Below are 24,770 nucleotides of genomic sequence, written 5' to 3'. Positions count from 1 at the left end.
AGGTTCAGTTCATGTGTATTATGTTACTTATGGTTTGACGAATGACAAAAATGATCATTTTCGTACTTGAAATTTGCTTAAAATCGCAGTTACTATGTTTGAGCGCGAGCAAGTGTCGAAACGGAAAACCTCTTTGAGGCTACCGCGAATATTCGGTTTTCGCTGATTGAAATCATTGAATATTCATGGCATCAAGGACGGGGAATTTAATTTATCCCTATCCCTGAAGAATAAAAACCCTCTTTATCATCTTCCGTTATACAAATAAACGAACTATGTATATACCGTAATAAGATTGTGCCTCCAGTTTCTTGATAAGGACCCTTTTATTAAACACTTCAAAATTGAATTAGAATTTTGGGTGTTAAAAATCGAAGTAGAATTTTGTGTTATTAAGATTAAGTGAGGGAAATTACGAATTTTTTAAAATTCTGAATTGTTTCATAAACTTTTTTCGCCGCTTGCGCGCTGGTTATTTTTAGAGAAGACGGTGCATTAACACCTTCTAAGGGTTGGTTGGTTTTCACAAGGGTCGAAACGACACGACGGTGAACGTCGACGCAAAAATTAGGCCTAACGGGGATTTATTTCGTCGACGCCAAAAAAGGTATTAGGCCTAACGAGGATTTATTTCGTCGACACCCAAAAAATAAAAGGCCTAACGGGGATTTATTTCGTCGACGCCAAAAAAACTTATTAGACCTAACGGGGATTTATTGCGTCGACGCCAAAAAATAAAAGGCCTAACGAGGATTTATTTCATCGACACCCAAAAAATAAAAAGCCTAACGGGGATTTATTGCGTCGACGCCAAAAAAAATAAAAGGCCTAACGGGGATTTATTGCGTCGACACAAAAAAAATTAGGCCTAACGCCGATTTATTGTGTGAGGCCCAAAATAGTATTAATTCTAACGGGCATTTATTGCGTCGACGCCAAAAAAAGTATTAGGCATAAATAGGATTTATTGCGTCGACGCCAATAAAAAATTATTAGGCCGAACGGGGATTTATTGTTCGACACAAAAAAAGTGTTAGGCCTAACGCCGATTTATTGTGTGAGGCCCAAAATAGTATTAATTCTAACGGGCATTTATTGCGTCGACGCCAAAAAAAGTATTAGGCATAAATAGGATTTATTGCGTCGACGCCAATAAAAAATTATTAGGCCGAACGGGGATTTATTGTTCGACACAAAAAAAGTGTTAGGCCTAACGCCGATTTATTGTGTGAGGCCCAAAATAGTATTAATTCTAACGGGCATTTATTGCGTCGACGCCAAAAAAAGTATTAGGCATAAATAGGATTTATTGCGTCGACGCCAATAAAAAATTATTAGGCCGAACGGGAATTTATTGTTCAACGCCAAAAGTATTAGTCCTAACGAGGATTTATTGCGTCGACACCAAAAACAAATTATTAAGCCTAAAAAAAATATCGCCATGTAGTTCACACACACACCGCAAGGCAGTTTGACGCTGTATGTAATTTCCAGGTACCGATAACAAGGTATATTTATCCGATTTATTCGCCAGTTCATTCTCGCTCGATACAAAGGACTATTGAAATTTAAAACGCTTCTTAAAGAAAAAATAAAGCCTAATTATTTATTTATTTAAATACTGAAAAATTATTGAATCTCATTATAAAATTGACCATTATAAATACTGGAGGCACGAATTTTGGAAATTTGGGATCAAAACTCCTTTTCAGCCAATAAAACCCTGTATTTAGGAACTTAAATGGTGAAATTTTACATTTATATTTTGCAAATGTTTTTTTCATAATATTTTATCGAATTAATTATATTTAAAAATTAAAGTAACTTTCATTTTCAATATCGCCAAAGAAAAATGTGCATCTGTAAACGGACAACCGGTTTTTGGTTGTCAAAAAAAGACGTTAATTCGTCTTCAAACGTCCTTCAAAAATAATATTCGCATTCTGAAAATCTTTACTTAAAATTGTTAGTGTAGTCGTTTCTGAAGATAATAATTAAAGGAATATTGGCGTTTTTTATTTTCCGCAATTTTCCTCCGAGTCGCGTGAAAGGATCTCTCGTAGTACTTCGACGCACTTCATATATTGGTCTTGATAAGAAGCAAGCGTAGAGTCGTCCGCGTGGCCTAATGGATAAGGCGTCTGACTTCGAATCAGAAGATTGCAGGTTCGAGTCCTGTCGCGGACGCTACTACGATATTTTTGAGTTACACCTTAATTTTCCAGAAGTGAACTTGTCATGATAACCAGTATAAACAAAATTAAAAAGTAGTTTCAAAAGATCTTGTGAAAGAATATTTTAGCTTTTTCGTTTAACGCTAAAGAATTTTAGATTTTATTTTTTAAATAGATTGCTAAACATTTTTTTGTTTAAAATTTTAAATTGAGAAGATTTTTCAAAAGATGCAATTATGAGCGCAGTAAGAATGTTGACATTTTAATAAATTTTAAATTGAAAACATTTTTTTAAAGATGTTATAAGTAAATTGTGGTTATTAAAAAAATAAGAATATTTTTAAATGAAATTCAATAAATTGAGCCAATTTTGTTCACTCTCTCAGCTACTGTCTTGACAACCAAGTTATTTTATGCAGTTGACCATGAATATATCTAGCTATGAATATCTAACCCTACGATATAGCCCTTCTATCATGTCGATTTGATTTGGGTGGAAACTTTCGAGACCAGTGACGCGTTTTCAGCCAATCAGGAGACTGAAAGAAATGACGGCATGCTCCACACTCGGTCGGAGCAGATGTGATTGATCGCGTGACTAGATAAGCCCAACCCAAATTTTAGCGGGAGGTTAGAGAGACTATTGCTATTGTATATTCATAGCTAGATATATTCATGGTTGACTGGTGTTAATAATGTTATAAAACTTTTCGTAAAGTCAACGGACAAAATAATTCGCCCCCCGGCCAAAAGAGGGGTGTTAACTGGGCCTCTATTATTTCAGACGTTATTTCACCAAAAATTTTGACGAAAAGATAAGTCCAATAGATTTTTAAAAAAAAATTAAAAAACAAAAATTTTAAATTACAAAATAAAAACGACATTTTGAATGACAAATTGAAAACGACATTTTGAATGACAAATTGAAAACGAAATTTTGAAATGACAAATTGAAAACGAAATTTTTAAATGACAAATTTAAAACGACAATTTCGGAATGACAAATTGAAAACGGTAATATTGAAATGACAATTTGAGAACCATATTTTTTAAATGAAAAATTGAAAACGAAATAAAGAAATTTTAAATTAATAAAATAAAAACCAAGTTTTAAGTTAATAAAATAAAATCGAAATTTGGAAATAACCAAATTATAACGAAATATTTCAGGGATAAAATTAAAAAGAAATTCTGAAATGACGAAATTTTATAGAAATGTTGAAACGACCAAATTACAACGAAACTTTCGAAAAAAAATTAAACGAAATTCTGAATTAACCAAAAAAATTTTAGAATTTTTCCTTTATAAATCGCATATTTTGGGAACTCGCGGGGCCCCATGGTCCAAAATGTAGGTTCCCCTTTGAAATATAAGCGGGTGACGTCAAATGAAACAGTAATCCATAATTAGCACGTGAACCGCTTATTATAAGACTTTTCTTAGTGACATTGAAGTTTTATTAATTTTTTTTCGGCGCTTGAGGTAAATGTTAGTCGCGTAGTTACTTACCTAACAGCGTTGATAACTGCGGGAATAACGTTTAGCCTACCTCGCCTAGGTAACGTAGCTCTCCGCCCTTCGTACGCGCTACCAAATAACCCGACACAGGAGCCGTAGTCATTCCGGTTTTGGAAAGTTATTTCGTGACAGGAATAAAATCTTAAATTTTTTCGTCTTAACGAGGGGTGAGACACAACTCAACTTCATTTTAATTTCTCTTCTTCTCAGGACACGCTCCGATCGCGGCGCGCTGGATACCAAGTAGAATTGGCAATTTCAGATTACTAATTAAGGAGACTGACATTCAGGTAAGACAATTTTATCATTTAAGAGATTTAGATCGCTTAGACTGTCATTCTGTTGAAAAAAGTATTAACTAAATCGAAAAATCGTCTTCTAGCACACGCTATATCTTGATTTTAACGTAACTAACGAGAATCACCCTTATTTTCTGTGATACTTGGTGGCCGAAATATGACATTCACCAAAAATATGAAAGATTATATTCCCTTTAAGTAGACCATTATGTAATGTAGCTTGAAAATTTCCAAAGGGAAAAGTTACAATTAAAATTACCAAAAAAAAAACGTTCAATGCCTGAATTCTTTTGCAATTTTCAATTACACTTTAACACCGAATTCGAAATAGCACTTTTTTGTGGGTTAGTGTCGAGTTAATCTTAGATTTATATGTCAAGGGTAATAAGTAAAGAAATTAATTGAGCAATTTGAAAGATTACCGAAATGATGATTTAGCAGAAGTAAATGAACCGAAGTTATCAGACTGCTATACTCCCCATGTTGGAGGCGTTTTCTTTATCTAGTTATATTTTGACCTCGAATTTAAAATTTTGCGCGCTCCTAGGCCAAAAAAAAAAGGTTTTTGTTTTTATGAAACCATTATTTATACATAGAAATAGCTATACCCACAATTCCCAAGTGCAATTTATCGCGTCAAAAGATGGGGATTGAAATTAGCTTTTATTTAACTCGATTTTATCATCATTTTCATAAGGAAAACGCCCTCCGATTCTTAGCGCTATTTCGATAACTTCGGTTCATTTACTTCTGGTTATAGCCAATGGCAAAGTCAAACACTTAGAGCAGGATTATTTAAAGTAACTGGTTTCAAAATGTACAAAAATAACGTTTAAATAATCACAGCGTAAGTAACATATTAGCATAAATATGATGCGGTATATTCTACCAACTCAAATTTGTTTGGGGGGGAACGTTGTCGGTGTGATAAAATTGGAGGCAGGGAGTGAATTTGCAAAGCTACCAAGCCTCCCCCTTTCGCCTGTAGGGGGGAAGACAAAATATAGAGATAATTTACTGATTTCTATTTATCGCCATTTGGGGTGTGCCAAATATTTTGTGAGACCAAATAATTCGATCGAATACCAAATCGAATATTCGATTCGTGAATCGAATAGCGCTTGGAAAAGTTCGCGAATATTCGTTTTTCCTGATCAAATAGTCGAATATTCGAAAAGGGAGTGGAAAAGTATTTGGTATTTTCAAATAGTTTGTAACTGTTCGAATAGCCGCGGGTCTATTTCTAATTTGTTGAGTTTCAAGGCCATCAAAGGAGAGCGCAATGAAAATTGCGAAATAGTCCTTATTTCTGACACCTCTTTAGGCCACGGCGGAAAAGACCTTGCGCGTCCATACTCTGTGTATTAAAACTTTATAGCGAAAGGCAGAAGCTGTGTAATTGTTTATTCTAGCCTTAGGTCAACGCCAAGAGCTGGGCTCGAGCTGATGGATGGCCTCGGGTTCACCTTGGTCTCACCAATTATTGGCCGGATCTCGGGCTCGAGCTCGCAATCTAAATTTCCCCGCCGATGTGAGGTCTCGAGCTCAGTAGATATAAAACCTACAAACCGTCTCGCGCTCGGACTCACTGTAGTTATAAATGTACGGGCAGTCTCGGGCTCGCGCTCACTATATTTACAAATCGACGGGTGGTCTCGGGATCGGGCTCGCAACAATTACACTTCGACATGTGATCTCGGGCTCAGGCTGTACTTACAAATAAAATTGTAGCCTCGACCTCGGTCTCACTATGTTTTAAAACTACAAAAGGCTCAAGCTCGGGCTCGATGTTTCGTCGCACAATTTTTTTTATCAAATAGCCCAAAGACAGTCGGAGGCGGTCAGGCAGCCCTGTGCCCGGGAATCCAGACGGCGCTAGGCCGCGATAGCTGTTTTTTTTTTGCCAAAATAAATTTTGAACGTCGGCTTAGGGCTAAACAATATCGGACTCAATCGTAAACGTGAATTGAGCTCAGGCTCGGACTCAATCGTAAACGTGAATTGAGCTCAGGCTCAATTCAGATCATAGGTCAACGGGCTCGGACTCAGGTATTTTAAATAAATATTGTGAGCCTGAGACGAGACCGACAAGTTTTCACGTTAAAGCCGAGCCCAAGCTGAGGCATTGTGGAACGAATATTGTCACTAGTGAGCCCGAGCTTTAGCCCTTGTTAAAATACAAATTACTTCGAGCTCGAGCTTGAAACCATTTCATGATTCACATTACTTGGAGCTCGAGCCAGAGCCCGTATTAAAAATTAACGTTTTAAAAGCTCAACCTTGAGCTCGACATAATACTTGAGACCGAGCTCGAGTTTGATTTTGGTAGTTTTCATATCTGAGGTTAGCCCAAGCCCGAGACCGATTTGAAGACTGTTTTCGTATCTGAGGATGAGCTCGACCTCCTTCAAATTCGTGATATTGTTTAGCCCTAAGCCCACGTTCAGAGGTGGGCGATGGTCTTTTAGTATTAAATCTATAGAAAGTGTCATACTTATAGCGATTGTCATATGTTACTTATGATAATGGTAAATAACGTTGTGGAATAAAATCCCAAAGAAGTGGTAAAAATAGTAAATTTAATAATTGATCAGAAATTTGAATCTATATTTATAAGTTTTTCAATAATATCTACTATTTACCCTTACGACAAACACCATTATAACCATTGGTATGAACAATATTAGAAAAACGTAGTATTTTTCCAATGTTCACTGACACTCTTACAGAGCTGCAACCGGGACTTTCACATGAACTGAGCAGTATATTATCGTCTTTGATTGTAGTTTATTTGTACTTGCAAATATTTAGGAAGCTCTGGGGTGAAATAAATACAAATCAGTTCCATGATAATTTTTCATAATTCTCATAATTAATGGTTTTTCAACAAACGACAAATCACAAGTTCATAACTCGGCTAAGGACTGATAATAATGCAAAAATTGTTAGTGGTCTTTAGAGCTTTCGACAATAACGATATCTTTAGTCAAAAAATGACCATTATAAATAAAGTAATATAAAACCCTGGAAAATTGTAAAAAGTGCTTCTCTAAGCACGTTATTTTTCAGGAAATAAAAAGACAATTGAATTGAATTGAATTGAAGTTATTTTCGAATTAAGGACCTCGTAGTTATTTCAGCCAGAGCCGCGCTTACGATTTGCTATTTATAAAGAATGTATTGTTTTATACCAATAAAGTATTTATTTATACTAAGGGATACACTATTACCGTTAACCTTAACAAGTTTTATGGAAGGGGAAACCGAAAAGTTATGTTACTAATGATAATTATGTTAGTCAAACTTCGAACTATTCACTGTCAATAGCGTTCAATTTTGTAATAACATTTTCGAAAAATGTTAATTTAAAAAATATTTCAAATTGCAGATAAATTACTGATTGAAATAAAGAAACAGAATGTCAGGAGCATTTCTACTGTTTTTCCTACTATGCATAGCAGCGTCAATAAGAGGAGTTCCGCTACCGACGACACCCCCGGAAGTGACAACCTCGTTGGGGGTCGTCCGGGGATACTGGCAACTAAGCGCCACTGGCAAAGTGGTCCGGAAGTTCTTGGGAATCCCTTACGCCGCGCCGCCACTGGGAGCCAGAAGGTTCAAGCCTCCGGAACCCGCCGAACCCTGGAGCGGAACCTTCAACGCCACTCAGTACAGCAAGTCCTGCATTCAGAAGAAAGTGCCCATCTACGGGAAACATCCTTACCTGAAAACATTCATCGGCAAAGCGCAGGAGCACGTCGGCGAGGACTGTCTCACCATCAACATTCACGCGCCCCAGGTTAGTTCCCTGGGAACACTGACATTGCACTGGGTTGCTTTGGGTCTGCTCTGGTGTTTTGGGTTTTTATTTAAGTATAAGTCGTTGGCTTGGTTTAATAAAGTCGTAACTCTAACTTAGTCGTAACTCTACCGAGGACATTTTCTAATGTAAAAACGGACGATCTTTCCCCTAATTTAGTTAAAAATTAAATATCATTTATAGTTCTGGGGATATTACAATTTCAAAAATGTCGTATCTTGGTTACGATATTATTTATCCAGAAAAATGTTTAAAATTAATTTAGTAACTTCCAAGTTACGATATTATTGATCTCAACAACTGGGTTTAAAAAAGTAGTAACTTCAAGTTACGATATTATTAATCTAAACAACTGGATTTCAAAAAGTAGTAACTTCAAGTTACGATATTATTGATCTCAACAACTGGATTTTAAAAAGTAGTAACTTCAAGTTACGATATTATTAATCTAAACAACTGAATTTCAAAAAGTAGTAACTTCAAGTTACGATATTATTGATCTCAACAAATGGATTTAAAAAAGTAGTAAAATATGACTTTGGGTATTAAAAAAATTAAAAAAGAAAATATTTAAAAATTGGATCATCGAATTTTTACGCCATAGTTTGGAACTACCCGCCAAATATTCAATAATTTATTAAGTAGGATCAGAGCCAAATAGCTCAATTTTTATTTGATTCCTCGCATGTTACGAATTGGTGAAAAGTTAGTTACTTGGAATACCTTTACATAATCAAAAACAATAAATCTTTTAATTATTCCGATACAAAGTATTATTTTCTGTAATAAATCAAAATCCTTTGCTAAAAAATTTATAATGAAAGAACAAGATTTTTTCATATCACTGAAGTTTCAATTCGAAACAGGGTTTTGGGTTAAGGTAAATATGCTTATTCGGAGAATAGCTTTTTTGCGTAAGTGAAATTAATGATTGGGCAAATTTCATAGTCGAGCAATTCTAATACAAGCTTCTTCGCCAATAGCAAAGCCATCGTACGACCAATATAAAATTAAACAATACATATTTTGCATATGTTAAATCGTTTACGCGTCAATAATTTTTAACATAGATAAAATGAATTTTACCGGTGATTTTAGGGTGCGGAGTACCTTTGGTTACAATGAGCAACGGGAGATGTCGCCACTGCTCTAATTTTATGGCTTATGGAGAAACTCCATTGTTCTACTAAACGGGACACGAGACTACATGACCAAACGCTTTATTAAAAACGTTTAAAAACGGGGAACTCTCGAACCGTAATTCCTTTTTAAGCCTCGGTTAAATGGAATTTAAATGGAATTTTTTGAATCTTTTATTAGTGTAAAATTACTTATATCAGAAGTATATAAGAAATCTCTTACGAGAGAAGTGTTCATCTACCTATCTTGTTAATGTTATTCGTTTGAAACATGTAACTTCGCCGGCTCGCCCTGATTTTTCGAATCAAATTTGGGAAGAAAAATTAGTGCGTGGGCGAAGACCGTCATGTATTGATATTCTAATACTATTTCATCTGGAAAATATGCTTTATTAAAGGGAATATAACCCGCAAAGCAATCTTTATGGAAGACCCCTTTAATTTTTCAAGTTTCCCTGTACAGTGGCGCCAAACATTTTTAAAGCCAAAGGCAAGAGCGGCCAGAGCTTCAAACGTTGGTGTTCCACACCAAATACCTGAGGTTATATTCCCTTTAATAGGTAAATATCCCTACGCTGGGAAATTTTAAATTTTTCATCTTCAAGTCGGTAAATTGTTGAACTGTGACGTGGTGTACACATCCGTGGTTTGGCGGGAAATTCGCGCCAATTAGTTTAAGTGGCAGCTCACACCAATGATTATTAGGACACCCTCGTATGATTAAATTATGATTAGATTAGATTAAATTTGTATCTGTAGCTCTAGCTGTACATTGATTAAGAATTATTAAATCGTGATTAAATTTTTAATGTTGATTATTAGGACACCCTGTAACCTAGGACAAAGATAATTTAAACTTCGTACCCTAGATTCGAATACTGAGAGCTTTCCCATTCACGGTTTTGTTACGAAGCGTTTACCCTCTTCCGGCACGTGACCTCAGAAAAATCGGCTCCATCGGTTGCGGTAAGGCGCCATATTTAGGCCTAGATTTGTTTTATTTAAAACAAGAGTATTTATAGAAACACGCTTAATTGTAAATCATATATTTCCAATAAAAACTTACTTTAACAAATGGTAATTCAGGTGCTTGAATATCTTCTTTCGGTAATGATGCCAATCTTGAAGAATTTCTAAAATTTCAGGCAAATATTCCTTAAGAATGTCGATGTTAAACACGAACCCTATTAAAATGGTAAATGAAATTGAATGAACTATTAAGTTTAGTCAAATTATGCTTGAATCGCTTGTAAGATTATATTACTCACCTTTAGTAAGTCTAGGTTTTTTCTTTCGATTTGAAACTTTTTTAGTGCTATAATTGTGGTCCACCATGTTTTAAAACTTCGAGTTGAACGCAAAACGCGTCAAATTACGCACCGCAACTTCCAAAAAAAAATTAGTTTCTATCCCTAGATGGCAGTAGTGCGCCACCATTGGAGCGAATTTTTTCTTAGTTCCGGCGGGAAGTGGGTAAACGCTATCGGCAACGCGCGAGAGAGTGATTTCGAATCTAGGGTACGAAGTTTAAATTATCTTTGCCTTGGAGCAACAAACACACAAGGAGAACGCAACCCGTCAAAAGTCGTGCATTTTCTTGCGTACATTTTTCATTGGTTAGACGCTTTCGCGCCTGCTGCCGTCGGAAGGGGAAAATTCGGCAATTGTCTTCCCCCCGCCCGTAAAACGTTCAGCGTAAAGGTTCGTCCAATGAAATTTGTACACAAATTTGCGTTAGCATTGTTCGTCCTGGTCGAAGTAAATGATAAATTTTATATGATATAAAGGTAAAATTTTATCTTTTTTAAACTCATATATATAACTTTTACCGCCTAAAATGTGGTCTTATTTTCGGCACCGCTTCAAAACCAAGAGACAAGGACTAAATAAAACCTAGCTTTCCATTCTACGCTCTCAGTTATCAGACTGCTATACTCCCCATGTTGGAGGCGTTTTCTTTATCTAGTTATATTTTGACCTCGAATTTAAAATTTTGCGCGCTCCTAGGCCAAAAAAAAGGTTTTTGTTTTTATGAAACCATTATTTACACCTAGAAATAGCTATACCCACAATTCCCAAGTACAATTTACCGCGTCAAAAGACGGGGATGGAAATTAGCTTTTTTTACTCGATTTTATCATCATTTTCATAAGGAAAACTCCCTCCGATTCTTAGCGCTATTTCGATAACTTCGGTTCATTTACTTCTGCTTCTGGTATATACATAATTTGTAATTCGGTTCATTTACTTCTGCTTCTGGTATATACATAATTTGTAAAAGACTCATAGGGGGCTATTTTCCATTAAATTCGATCTTTATCCGTAAAGTTTAATTTTACAGTTCTGAGCGTTATTACTCACAACACGGTGAAATTCAAATATCTATGAGAAAACGAAAATAAAAATGATCTACCAATTTGTTCCACGTCAAACTTAATGACTGTATGGTAATAAAACCAATATTTGGTTAAAATAAGCGTAAAATGATAAGCATAATGTAAACTTATCGTTTTGAAACATATCGGTTCATCATGGAAGAAGATCCCATGGGTTCCTTAATAGCTTTCGTGCGTAGCTTAGTTTGGTTCACAAGTATCGCCGCCTACCGACCGAGATTAAAATTGAATGTATGAAAGCTGTCTGCTCGTTCAAAATTCTTTCTGCGCAACAGTTGAAAGTATCAACTGGAAAACATTGAAATTCAAAAGTCGTCTACTATTTCTTAACATATTTAGTTGACGAATATTAAAGCAGATGGCGATATATTTCCTAAGCCTATACAGGACGCGTTGGAATTATTCGTCCAAGGTTGAACGTTCATTGATTTATATGGATTCTGGAACGTGACGTCTGGTACATAGACAAAATACATACATAGACTGGAAGGCTCTATGGGTGTTATGGTTGAAAAGACTAATGAAAGTCCTACTTCTGCAAGAACAACTGAAAATAATGATGAAAACACTGCACAAAACATCCCATCAGCGACTTTGGTAACAAATCCTAAAAAGCCTCGAGTAAGCGGATTAGTTGAAGTGGATTCAATTAAAGTTTCAAATGAATTTGGAACTGTTTCAGATTTAAACGGGCTTTCTTATGTGGTTGGAAGTGTAATGCGCAAAGTTAGGGACCAGCACAATTGTGAAAAAGAGTTATGCAAATTTATAACCCAGGCAGAAAGCTTAGAAGAACATACTCAAGTTTTCACGCATTTAAAAGCATTTTCAACTAAGAAAGGAGATTTTGGCGGGCTGATTTCACCCACTAAATTAGTTTTAGATTTTATGACTGATATAGAAAAGTTATTCTTGAAAGAATTTTTCCCTATTATGCATAAAAACCAAGTGCTCGCTAGATTGTTAAATCATGCCAAAAACATTAACAATACGCAAATATGCGATGGTTTTAAAAAAAAACTCGTTAGAAATTATTTACGGATACGAATTTACTATGCAGTAAAATATATGAACGAAAAAATGGCAGAAGAGAAAGAAAAGAAGAGAAATAAGAAGAAAAATGATTTTAGTAGTAAAATTAAGAAGGACAACACATTTTTAAAACTAATGAAACTTCAACATAAAAGTTGCTAGCTTTGTATAACATTATTTATACCTACCAATAAACCTTTTTAGAACATGTGATTTTTGAAATTACTTAATGATTGAAATTAGTTTTAGTATTAAATAATTTTAGAATTTTTTTCATCGGAAAACTTGACTGACACACTAAGAAAACCCTTTTCTTGTTAGCCCTCCTTAATTGGTTCCGAAATTATATAGTACTTAGTGGTCAGCTTGTTCATTTCACGCCTCGAAAACAAGACGTCGCGTACGAAAACTGTTAACAACCTTCATTGATAGCCTTCCAGTCTATGTATGTATTTTGTCTATGGTCTGGTATTTACCGCTTACGATTTGTGCATGCGAATATCCAAATGAAATCGACTCACGCAGACACAGCAGCAGACTGTAAGCGACAACCGTCTGGTATCACTCAGACTTGGTATTAGCGGCAGTCCAGCAGTCCAAAACCCCTAAGAAAAGTCGCGGGACCAGGGCCATCTTTACCTTTCAGGTGCCCGTGGGCTAATAATATCAGACACTCTTTTTGATATCACCGCGTCTTAATTGAATACTTTACAATTCAATTAAAAAAAAATAAAGGGCTGGACGGCGCCCCTTCAGAGCGCGGCGCCCTAGGGCTTAGCCCTTCCTACCCCAATGGTAGAGATGGGCCTGGTTTTGAAGCACACTGCAAATCTGGATTTTATGTTACCCCTATGCCTCCCCCTGTTATGAGTGATGGATCCCTTTAAGCTTACGCCTACTCTCCGAGTGAATAGTGATTTTCGAGTAATGAGGTATGGCCATCACATTCAAAGAATTAGGTCCATCAATAAAAACATTCAATCCTACCGAGTCAATACATTTGTGGCTTAATGACAAAGAGCGTCGACCTCATTGTAAAAAACAACTTAAGGGGAAAGGTCACAACTCTAACTTGTTAGTCTTAAATCAGAAAGCTGCATGCAACGACCATTAGTGTAATAGAAATTCAACTAATTGTGACGAAATGAAGACCTTTTTAAAGATCACGATTATTTTTAAATAAGAATAATCTGTAAATTTGAAGTTGAGAAAGTTAAATAAAAGTGCGCAACTCATTGACACGTATCTTAATTACATAACAAAGTATTCAAAAAGATTTCATTTTCGTGCGATAACAAATGTGGTTCCCAAAGCATAAGGTAATAGGTTCAAAAAACGCGCCACTTATATAGGAAAAAAACGAATGGGAAGGTGTCCGCTCGAGGGGGGGCGAAGAAGCACGGGATTCCAAAAAAAAACCCAACCCAGGGGCTAGGGAGTCCCGCACTCCTTAAAAAATATATTTCAATAGAGGGGTCACTATTACCTCTCTGCTATTACCAAGTCTGGTATTACTAGCTAGGAGGATTCAAGTAAACCTGGAGTGGTCGTCTCCCGTTTTAGGCGGGGCAGTAAAAAATTCACGGACATAACAAGTATCGCCATCTATCGTAGAACCTTTACACTTTTAATCGGCTTTTTGTCTGCTAGTTTTTCTATTCGCGTATTTCTAGTCCCGTGTTTTTAGTAGGAATAGTGAATAAATTTTAATATTCGAAAACTAGCAGACGAATTTTTTAAAAACATGAAGAAAAGGTGGCGCTAAACTCGTATGTCCGCGATTCTGGCTCGCGCTGCGTTGCCGTAGAGAGAGGGGAGCTCGTACTTTTCTATTCCAGGGTACCAAGCTTTCATATTCCTAGTTACTAGGATGCCGGTCGATCCAAAAGTTTTGTTTTACGATGCACAGGCGCCATCTAGCGAACGTTATTGAAGTTTTCCGTCAAAAGCACGCATTCAAATATTTATCAATGTACAGCAGTGGCGATTTAGTTTTCAAACGTATTCTCCACAAAGGGAATGTAACCTATAACGCATTCCTTACTGAAGACCTTTTCAATTTTATGTATTACCTCCGTAAAAACCACTAAGCAGCTCCGAAATGGTCCAAGCCCGTAGAAGGGAGCGGACAATACTGGAACCCTTTAGTCAGTGTGTCAGGATTACAATAGGTTAAATCAAAAACGCTTAGAAGTAAATAAGAACTATGTACGATAACCTTTTATGTCCCCTACTGCCATGATCTTATACTTGTCAGAATGGAAACGCCCTACTAAACTGTCTGTAACTAATGAAAATTGTACACAAGAAAATGCACGACTTTTGACGGGTTGCATTCTCCTTGACCCTTGTGCAGGGTGCTGTGTTTGTTGCTCCTATATAGCTGTAACTCCGTCTGGAAAATTCAAAAGTTGGATATTTATACCCGCTCTAATTGAAGATTAAAAAATGTTAGGATAATTTTGTAATTTACATTCGCTGACTGAAGTATTATAATTTAAAATTATAAAAATAATAATCATAAATGATTATTTATAGAATTCATTTTACACGTCTCAAGAGGGCACCAGTCAATTCCATGAGTTTGAGCCAGCATTTAATATTTCCATAGCTCTTAGCAAAGAGGATCTATACCTACGTACACTCTTACTTGTTCGTCACTTCTATCCGTTGTTAGTTTCATGGGCGATACAGTATCGTTTTCTTTCAGGGAGCTCAGTCAGTCAAGACGATGTAGTGTTCAAATATGTATGATATAACACATTTTAAATATATCACATTTTGAATATAGGCCAGTGATACCATAGAGATATAAATGAGACTAGAACCCCTACGCTATCCGGTAATCTCAAGAAAAACGGGCAAGCTAGAAGGCTGCCATGAGAGTGGAATCGCTACTAATCCACGTAGGAGTGCGCCATCTATTATAAAAAACTGAAACTTTAAATATTTTTAAATAGATGGCGTGCTCCCACAAAGAATACTGGCGATTCCACTCTCATGGCAGCCTTCTAACTCGTACATCTCACCACAATCTAATCGCGCTTCTAGTTTCATTTCTATTTCTATGCGTGATACGCCTGTACTAGATACTGGCGCCATCTAGTCTGTAATATAGAAAAAAGCGTATATTGAAAGGGCAGTGAAAAAGACGCGATTTTGAGAAACACCACAACATATTTTGGAAGCTCCAATTTAGATAGTAAAGCATAGTTTAAAATATAAAAATAAAATTCATTGTCATTTAAGACCTATTTTCAAATTTCCTGATTTGTGGCAACCATGTTTATGCATACATTTGTTCTTATCGCAGGACAGGAGCAAGAAATATCCGGTGCTATTTTGGATCTACGGAGGTGGTTTCGCCCGAGGCAGCACCAACAACGAAGCCTTCGAAGGCACCCAGTTGGCGGCCGAACAAGACGTCGTTGTCATCACCTTCAACTACCGCGTTGGCGTTCTCGGGTTCCTCTACTTGGGCCACAATGACGCTCCAGGAAACGTGGGGCTCATGGACCAGGCCATGGCCATGAAGTGGACCCAACAAAACATTCAGCACTTTGGAGGGGACCCCGATCAAGTGACCATCTTCGGTCAGAGCGCCGGAGCCTCCAGTGTTGGTAAGTTGGTCATTTTCGCGATACACTTTACTCTATAATGAAAAAGAAGTCGGGATAAACCCTCTCGAGGAAAGCAAGAAAAACCTTGGAAGATAAAAAGTAATTTTATCCTCCAAGGAGAAACGATAGTATTTGACCTTAAATCGAACCTTACAGATCGGCAACGGTCGAATATAAATGTTTGAAGTGCTCCGATATTGATTGATTTTAAAATCAAAATATTTGTACATACGACCACACGTTTCGGGGGGGGGGGGGGGTGCCCACTGTGTGTCTATTTTTCTCAAATATAACTTTTCTAAGTTACCACATAGTGGTTTTGAGGGTGCGAGTTTTTATTTAAATCAATTTTGAATAAAGCCATTTTCAATGTCCAATTCGCCTCGTGTATATAAGCTATATTTATTACAAGCTTTTCAGTACATTTTCGAGATGAACATTTCGTTAAAAATTATGTTCATTTATTTACATTAAAAAAAATTAAATTATAATTATGTAATTGAATAATTAATATAATTAAACGAATGAAATGTTTATTTCCTAGTTGAGGTAAATAACTCGGTTTCTGGATACAAACCGATACAAGCCTAGGAATTTCAATCTGGGTTTAATGAGTCCGTGAAACGAAGCCTTTTTAAAGTTTTTATATTGGCCAGTAAACCAAAACAAATTATTTTTTTTCAAAAATTGAGGACAAAATTGGAAGTGGCTCTACATTACTATACTTAATATAATCCTTAAAAAATCATAACTTTAACACCCGAGTTATAAGTATACTTAATAACTTCGAATACGCGTTTTTGAAACATTGCTAAATTCGCGGGCTTGGAAAACTAAATAGTGCCATCTACGTATATTTTATAAAATACACAAATTACGTTTATAATTCATATAAAATATTTAGAAGTTAATTAACTACTAACTATCATTTTTTTTATTATATTTTTTAACAATTATTTTTTTATGGGAAAATTTCCAACTACCGTCTATTGAAATGGGACTTTTAAGGCCCCTCAGATGGCTGGGAGCTTTGGCAAGTTCTTGTAATCCCGCGTCTGGGAAGCCGAGTTATTTGGATTGCGATGGTTATTAAAACCCTGAAGCCTGATACTGTAGACATTTCCACGTCCGCGCCGAAGGCGACCCGCTGCCAAGATAGGTCCCATCTGACCTCGCGACGAGGAAGGACTTTGGCGGTCGTTGCGGACGTTGGGATCAGCGAGTCTCGAGGACAGTGTGGAAGCGTTTGATCCGTTGTAGACAATAACTTTTTATCTACATTTTAGTGGTAATAACAAGACGTACGACGGTCAGAATACACACAATCCTTCTAATGTGTTAAGTTTGTTTAAGCTATTCCCAGCAACCTGCAACGCCGGTATCCAGGCCCCTCTTTCCCACTGGGCACTCTGGGCACGTGCCCAGGGCCCCACGATCAATAGGGGCCCCCTAGTTCCTGCCAGATCATCAAACGATAACCGATATTTATTTCGAACAAATCAAACAATAATGACTGACTACAATACCTACACTGTACTTGCTTATTAGCTTTTGCTTATCTACTTTCTTTGTCTATTCTAACAAAATAGTGCTCTATCAAGGTAATAAGGGCCCCATTATCCTAATGTGCCCAGGGCCTCCAATAGGTTGAAGACGGCCCTGCCGGTATCACAACCAATATACTTATTTGGACTTAAACTTATTTGTTACTTCTAATCATACTTTGAAAACATCGAAGATTCTTTTCACTTCTGATCACACGTATTTGTTACTAATAGTCAGCCATTGAGTGTCACACTTATTTCTTCTTGTCATTCCCCGAAGGCTAGGTCGATCAGTGTCATACTTAATTGTTACTTCTGGTCATACGTTGAAAGCGCCGCGCACTCTGAACGGCCTTGAAAAACGCCAGAGGGAAACGGGCGCGTAGACCTCTATAAACACGCGGATTTACAATGTTGGAAATTGCCGGGCTCCGTATTCGCTGCCCAAAAAACCTAACTTAGAATTAAGGTGACGTCATTCCCGTTTTTGGGAGTTTAGAGAACCCCCTAATGTCTTCTACAGTAGCGGCGCTAAAGGTGGGCTGAAGAGGGCTTTAGCCCCCCTGCATTTCTGAGTGGGGCCACGTATTTATAATTAACAGGCCACATATTTAAATTTATCAATTTTCTTTATCTCCAGAAATTTGTTTTATTGCCAAGAAACGTTTTTCTGAAAAAAAAAAGCTTTCAAAATCAATTCGTTTACTCAAGAAGACCATAAACAGATAGATTCGGCAGGAAGGGAGCAGAAATTGGGATAAAGTGGAATTGATAATAGAAACAAAAGAAAGCGGTTTAAGGGAATTTAGGGAAATACCCCGGGCATGCACGTGTCCCCTCAAGGTCGGATACAAGGTCAGTAAGGGGTCCAGTAAACGCAACAATAAAACGACCTTGCTCTTCTCGCTTCCTGGAAAATTTATAAGGGGTCACTAAAGTTGTAAGGGCCACAAAATTCTTAGGGGCCACAAAATAAGTAGCCCACCTGTGAAAAAACCTTAGCGCCGCTACTGGTCTTCTACTGTTCTACAGTAATGATCTAAAACAAATTTCGGGGCCAAATTAAGATACACTGAATGGTTTTTAATTTTACAATTATAATTGAAATAAATAAGAGATTGATATTCAAATTAATTTATGATAAATACAAAGCATTTAAATTGCACTGTATTGAAAAAGTGACCTCTATATTCACCATTACAAATTAAAAATATATTTTTCAAAATAAAATAAACTAAGTGTTATACTTAAAATAAAAGTATCTCATTGTTGATATTTTAAATATAAGTTACTGAAGTCAGGAGAACTAACATATAAAAAAATTGAAAAAATCGAAGGTTACGTCATTTTCGATTTTTGGGGGTCAAATGAACCCCCCTAATACCTTAATCTCTTCTACAATAATAGTCCGATTTAAATTTTATTGCTAGATTCGGATTTCTTGTCGAATTTTTGATGTAGTGACTCATTGTTATTAGTATTGGGTAATTTCACTGCGAGTTATGGTCAAATATTTGAATTTTTGGGGCCGTGAAGAATTCGTTGTGTGTAAATTTCAATAAATCATATTACGCCCAATTTTACAGCTAGAGGGCTTAAATTTTGGGAATTGTCATTATTTCAAGCTACATTCACACAAACAAATCGGTGAGGTAGTGCCTCCCAACCTCTCGATTGCACATGGAATGACCCTGAAGCGGATTTTGAAAACACGCAGAATTTCTCGAGCACTTCTAACTTTAATTTATGCAGAATAACTTCGTATACGCGTTTTTGAAACATCGCTAAATTCGCGGGCTTGGGAAACTAACAAGGAGACATCCCGAAGTGTAACCCACCGATTCTGTTCAAACTCGGGGGATTGATAGACCTTCATGTATCATGAAAAATCCTAAAGGGAATTTATTCAATGGGCAACCGTTTTGCCATGGCAACGATAAATGTTTTTGACAACACAAAATATTAAATTTTCCCATTGAAAATAACATGGGATTTTGACCTCAAATTGATCAAAAGTTGTTCAATTTTGATGTTTTTTTTGTCAATTTTTATCTATTTTTTCTGTTTTTGGCATTTTTAAAATTTTTAAATTTGTTAAAATTTTTCACATGTCAGAATCCCATGTTATTTTCAATGGGAAAATTTCTATTTGCTGTTGTCAAAAACATTTATCGTTGCCATGGCAAAACGGTTGCCCATTGAATAAATTCCCTTTAGGATTTTTCAATTATGGAGAAGGGCCCCTGAGATTTTCCACCCCCCTGCTCCCCCTCTGCACGGCATTGGGCGAATTAGCCTTGGATTTAATAAATATTGTGCAAACTCACTATGTCATAAAGTTGTATTCCGTTAAATTTGGGAGAGAGGGCGTGAAGACCACTTCCGGTCGTTTGCCACCTTCCGGTACAATCTGAATAATGAACTACGTCCCTCGCAGGTTACCATCTTATCCTACCCGAGAGTCAGAACCTGTTCCAACGGGCCATATTGCAGAGCGGTTCGCCCACGTCGATGTTCGCCATCGAGAGACGAGAGGTCATTTTGGATCGCGCCAAAGAGTTACTGAGGGACCTTGGATGTCCGCATTACCTGGACACTTACGACAACAAGACGGCCGCCGTCGAATGTCTTCGAGGCAAGGACGCATTCGACATCCTCGACAACGAGATGGCCTTCGGTTACGATTTCGTCTACGTCTTTCGGCCCGTCGTGGACGGCTCTTACATCAAGGACCATCCCGCCCAACTATTTTCCGATCCCAAGAACGTCAAGAAATGCGACATAATGATTGGTATGTTTGTCAAGATCAGACGTGCAGTGGCACCCTTTAAAGTTTCAATCCTAGAAGTGGTAAACCTACCTTCTTCGACTTTATTTAAGACTTGGTCCATAAAATTATTTTACGTGAAAGGAACCATTTTATAATTATTATTATACATATAGACTTCGTTTCGCAACTAAAACTTTCTGCCCCGCCAATTTGCACAAACCATAACTGTCAGCATTGCTTTCATGGTTGTTTTTAAGTATAAAGGCGCAAGAACACAAACTAGAAGGTTGATATTTTGCACCACCCTCTTACGCAATTTAACCCGGCCACTTGTTTTTTGGCAAATAAAAGTCGCTGGATGACTTGGGCTTATAGGGGGCCCTGGGTATTAGCCTAGCTTATTACAATTATTAATACCAGCCTAAATAGTTTTTCATCGATATTATTGGCAGGCAACGTCAGAGACGAAGGTACCATATTTCTGGCTGCTCTGTTTCCACTGGAGTACCAATTTAGCGACAACATCAAACCTCGGAAGTCTTCTACGATATCCGGGTTAAAGGAAGACTTTGGATTCGAAAAGATAACAATCGACATCATTATGGGGCTGTACTTTCACGACCCCAAACATAGCGTCGTCTACGACACGTCCAGGTTCATCAATGACGCACTCTTTCTCTGCCCGATGCAGGACGTAGAGCTGGGTGTCAACGCGGTCGGTGGCGCCGTCTACAAGTACTACTTCCTGCACAGGAGTAAGCACGTGCAAATACCTAAGTGGATGGGTGTCCATCACGGAATTGACATACTCTACGTATTCGGATATCCGTTGTTGCCTGAACATAATTTCACTCCAGAAGAAAGGCAGTTCTCCAAGGACATCATGCGGATGTGGGGCAATTTCGCTCGTACGGGGTAAGAACGAAAAACTGCCGACTATGTATGCTTTTTTGCCATTCACACCCAAACAACTTAAGAAAATTGCTAGATCTGAGGTGCCCATTGCGGGGGGAAATCTTATATACCCACTAACGTGCATTTGAGGGCAGGGTGCCAAGGTCCCCTTCATAACCATATGCAGTGGTGGATTAACTACCACCCGGACCCCTAGCAGGGTTGTTGATTTTTTTGATTTTTTAAAAAAAATCAAAAACATCGTTTTTTTTTTATTTTAATCAGATTTTTTTGATTTTAATCGATTTTTTTATTTTTTTATTAATTTTTAGGTTTTTTTCACTTATTAAAAGCAATATATAAGCAAGAATGTATTTATTTATTCTCAGGGAGAATGAATATGTCGAGATTATTTTTGGCGTTTCTCCAATTCCACCCGTTGGGCCCCCCGGTATGCTCCTCCGCTTTAATAAAATCAAATAATACTGCAATCTCATTGGTTCTTAAAAATTACGTTTTTCGACGCGATTAACGCTGCTGCGAGGACGCAAAAAATAAGACCGCCTCCTTTTTCCCTTCCCCCCTTAGCGTGACGGGGTTAGGGCCTCAACGTGTCCGTCGATAGTCTCGACATATTCATTCTCCCTGAGTATAAATAAATACATTCTTGATATAAGCTTATTGATATAATTATTATTTTTGTATAAATAATATTCAATATTAGACAGTTTTATCATGTCAAAAAATATTTATTCCAAGAAATAAGTATATTTGTATCACAGGAGTAACCTTGAAGTAAAACTAAACAGTGTGGGAAATAAGGCACTATCACGGGCCAATCTCCAGTTTAAAAATTAAATGCCTGGGGTGTTAGTGGCCCTGGTGAAAACTTAATTAATTCAAAGTTTTTCCCTTCAAGATTTATAGTTCTTTATTTAAAATTTTGAAATACCCATAATAACTAACCTATTAAGCCTATACCCTAGCACATATTGTCAAGAGTAGATAATTTGACCATAAATTATGAAAGCCTGATTTTGAAGGTTAAAAATGGTAAATGGCCAGTGGCCAGTTTTTTAATTAAACTACCTAGGCTCTACTGGCCACAGGTCCAGTTTAAAAGAATTCCTTATTTCTCAGCCTCCGAGAGTCCATTATTTTCAAAACACCAAAAATGAGGTGGGGAAGGGATCGTCGTGGTAGTGACAGGTAATAGTGTCATATAATGACAAAACAGGTCTAAAATATAATAATTCAATAGTAAATCTCTCATTTATTTAAATCAACTTGATTTTAATCAAACAACCCTGAGGTCCCCTAGGCTTGAGCCTCACTACTGCCCCTGGCCTTAATTGTTCCTTCTACATCACTTATAGGGCCCTTAAGCTTGAGCCTCACTAGTGCCCTTGGTCTTGTTCCTTTTACCTCACCTAGGGCCCTTAAGCTTGAACCTCACTAATGCCCTTAGTATCGTACCTTCTACATCAAACAAAGCCTATATGCTTGAGTCTTAATAGTGCCCCTGGTCTTGCCGCTTCTACATCGCTTAGGGCCCCTAGGCTGAGCCCGCACTATAGTGTCCTTGGTCTTGTTCCTTCTACCTCACTTAAGGTCCTTGAGCTTGAGCCTGACTCGGGCCCTTGGTCTTGTTCCTTCTACCTCACCTAGGGCTCATAGGATTGAGCCTTAAAAGTAGCCCTGGTCTTGCTCCTTCTACCTCACCTAGGGCCGCTACGTTTAAGCCTACTCAGTTTATTGGTTAACCCGCCCAGTGGCGTAGCTAGGGGGGGGGGTGGGTGGCCTCGGCATTTATTGAGCCGTGATGCGGTGTACACATCCGCGATTTGGCGTAAAATTATCATCCAAAGGGTTCATGTTTCATTTTAATAGCCTAAAAGTTATTACCATATGTATTATAATCACTCATAAGTATATGAGAATCCTTTACGGTAAAAAGGATCCTTGGTATAACATTTCCATAGAAAACAAATTCAATGAGACCTTGTTCCACACGGAACAAATAAAAGAGACCCAAAATTGCAAAAATTCTTATAATCCTTGCGCTATTGCAAAGGTTACCATGGAAACGAAATCAAGTGATCACGAGGCAAAGAGCTTAACTAGAGAGTAAAAGCAGATGGCAAATATGAAACTTTAGAGGGGAGCTAAAATAACGGAGGGAGACAAATTGCGATTGAATATGAAAGAGCTGGTCAGCCATATTGGGCGCGTTAAAGTTAGGAACGCGTGAGGAATTCTGCGCGTTTTCCAAAATCCGCTTCACTAACTTCCATCAGTAAAGTCGATGACGCGTTTTTTGTCATGGAGTTCGGTGACGTAATTTACGTCATATCCCGTGAACAAGGTTTCATTCTATGATGAGATAATGCTCTAACTGTCTAACATAATTTTGTCGTTTTCACTAGGAATCCAAACTTGAACAGTGACGGAAGTAACTCCACGATGACGTGGCCGAGGTTTACCCAGAAAGAAGAGGAATACATGGTGCTGGCGCCAAACTCCACTTCGGTCGGGAAACACCTCAGGTCCAAATACTGCACGTTCTGGAATAACATCATACCAAACCTCATCAAAATTCAAAAAACCAAGCAAAGGGGTTACATAGAAATTTATCGAACTGGAGACCGGTGATACTCTATAATCATAAGTAATGTTATTAATCATGATTGCGAGACTTGGAATGTCTAAGGAAGATTTTTACGGCCGTGATGAAGCTCGTAGAAACGGGCGTGTCTTAAAGCGGGGAATCTCGTGGGACAACTCACGAGAAAAACTCTCGCGCCTCGCTACCCTAATTCGACCGTTTCGACGAAAACTCGTCATTAAGCCTAGTCATGGTTATTTTATTATTAGCTTACCTGATTATCTCTTTTATAACCATACAAATACCTGAAATTAGGTATCACTACACTTCTTTCTCGAAGAACATTATAATAACTTCAAAATATTAAGTACGATAACAAATTGACGGATTTTGAAATGACGTTTTAGCGCGCGACACTACAGGTACATGTCTTGGGCATACAGCCTTCTTTGCGTGCTTTTTTGACCATAACATGTAGAGGTATTTTCACGCGCAAAATGAATTTTAAAAGCCGTCAATTGAGGTTTTTAAATCCATTGTTTTATAAGCCTTTTTGCGCGGGAAGATCACCTATTTGTTACCATGACGACGCCTTCTTTTCGCGTCAAACCTCGAGCCAATGAATTTGAAATGTCGTGTTACACTTGACGTAGTTAAGCCCCGCCTTTTTGTCGACGCGCTTTCGTATCACCGTCCCAATGGAACCTTAGACATTCCAAGTGGATACATCTATAGTTTCCTGATGTTACATAAGTGCCAATGCATATAATAACGTTTCTTGTGGATTTAAATGATTAAATCCCAGTTGTGTTTATATTTTTGCAATAAAAATATTTGTATTTAAATAAGTTTTTGTTGATTTAAATGATCAATTAAAGCGTGTTCCATTTACCGCACTGAGATCGGTCGAAACCAATCTTTCGATTTCGACAGATTAACGGATTAACAATTCATGTTC

The 24,770-nt window shown here is 37.3% G+C and overlaps 1 protein-coding gene and 1 non-coding gene across 2 annotated transcripts; both read left to right on the top strand.

The window, feature by feature from the left end:
* The first annotated feature begins 2,114 nt into the window (after positions 1-2,114).
* On the top strand, positions 2,115-2,187 carry TRNAR-UCG (transfer RNA arginine (anticodon UCG)). Its single transcript has one exon. It is a non-coding gene; the product is annotated as a tRNA-Arg (tRNA).
* Positions 2,188-3,909: 1,722 nt separating this feature from the next.
* On the top strand, positions 3,910-24,154 carry LOC149957761 (acetylcholinesterase-like). Its single transcript, XM_090164891.1, has 6 exons — positions 3,910-3,983; positions 7,381-7,791; positions 15,693-15,999; positions 19,981-20,334; positions 20,766-21,228; positions 23,634-24,154. Exons 2-6 carry the CDS (start codon positions 7,411-7,413, stop codon positions 23,857-23,859), a joined length of 1,731 nt encoding a protein of 576 aa, XP_090021017.1. The 5' UTR covers positions 3,910-3,983; positions 7,381-7,410; the 3' UTR covers positions 23,860-24,154.
* Positions 24,155-24,770: the final 616 nt, after the last annotated feature.

The sequence above is a fragment of the Leiobunum rupestre genome, chromosome 2 (genome assembly GCF_980474605.1).
Source record: "Leiobunum rupestre chromosome 2, qqLeiRupe1.1.hap1, whole genome shotgun sequence".
Classification (NCBI taxonomy): domain Eukaryota; kingdom Metazoa; phylum Arthropoda; class Arachnida; order Opiliones; family Sclerosomatidae; genus Leiobunum; species Leiobunum rupestre.
Note: the sequence above shows the minus strand (reverse complement) of the source record. Positions and strands in the feature narration are given on the sequence as shown.

Bases quoted from the DNA above. Each gene is read 5' to 3' on its own strand.
- LOC149957761 (XM_090164891.1), top strand. From the start codon at position 7,411: ATGTCAGGAGCATTTCTACTGTTTTTCCTACTATGCATAGCAGCGTCA. The intron at 7,792-15,692 runs GTTAGTTCCCTG...TTCTTATCGCAG, and splicing joins TCAACATTCACGCGCCCCAG to GACAGGAGCAAGAAATATCC. The intron at 16,000-19,980 runs GTAAGTTGGTCA...CGTCCCTCGCAG, and splicing joins CGCCGGAGCCTCCAGTGTTG to GTTACCATCTTATCCTACCC.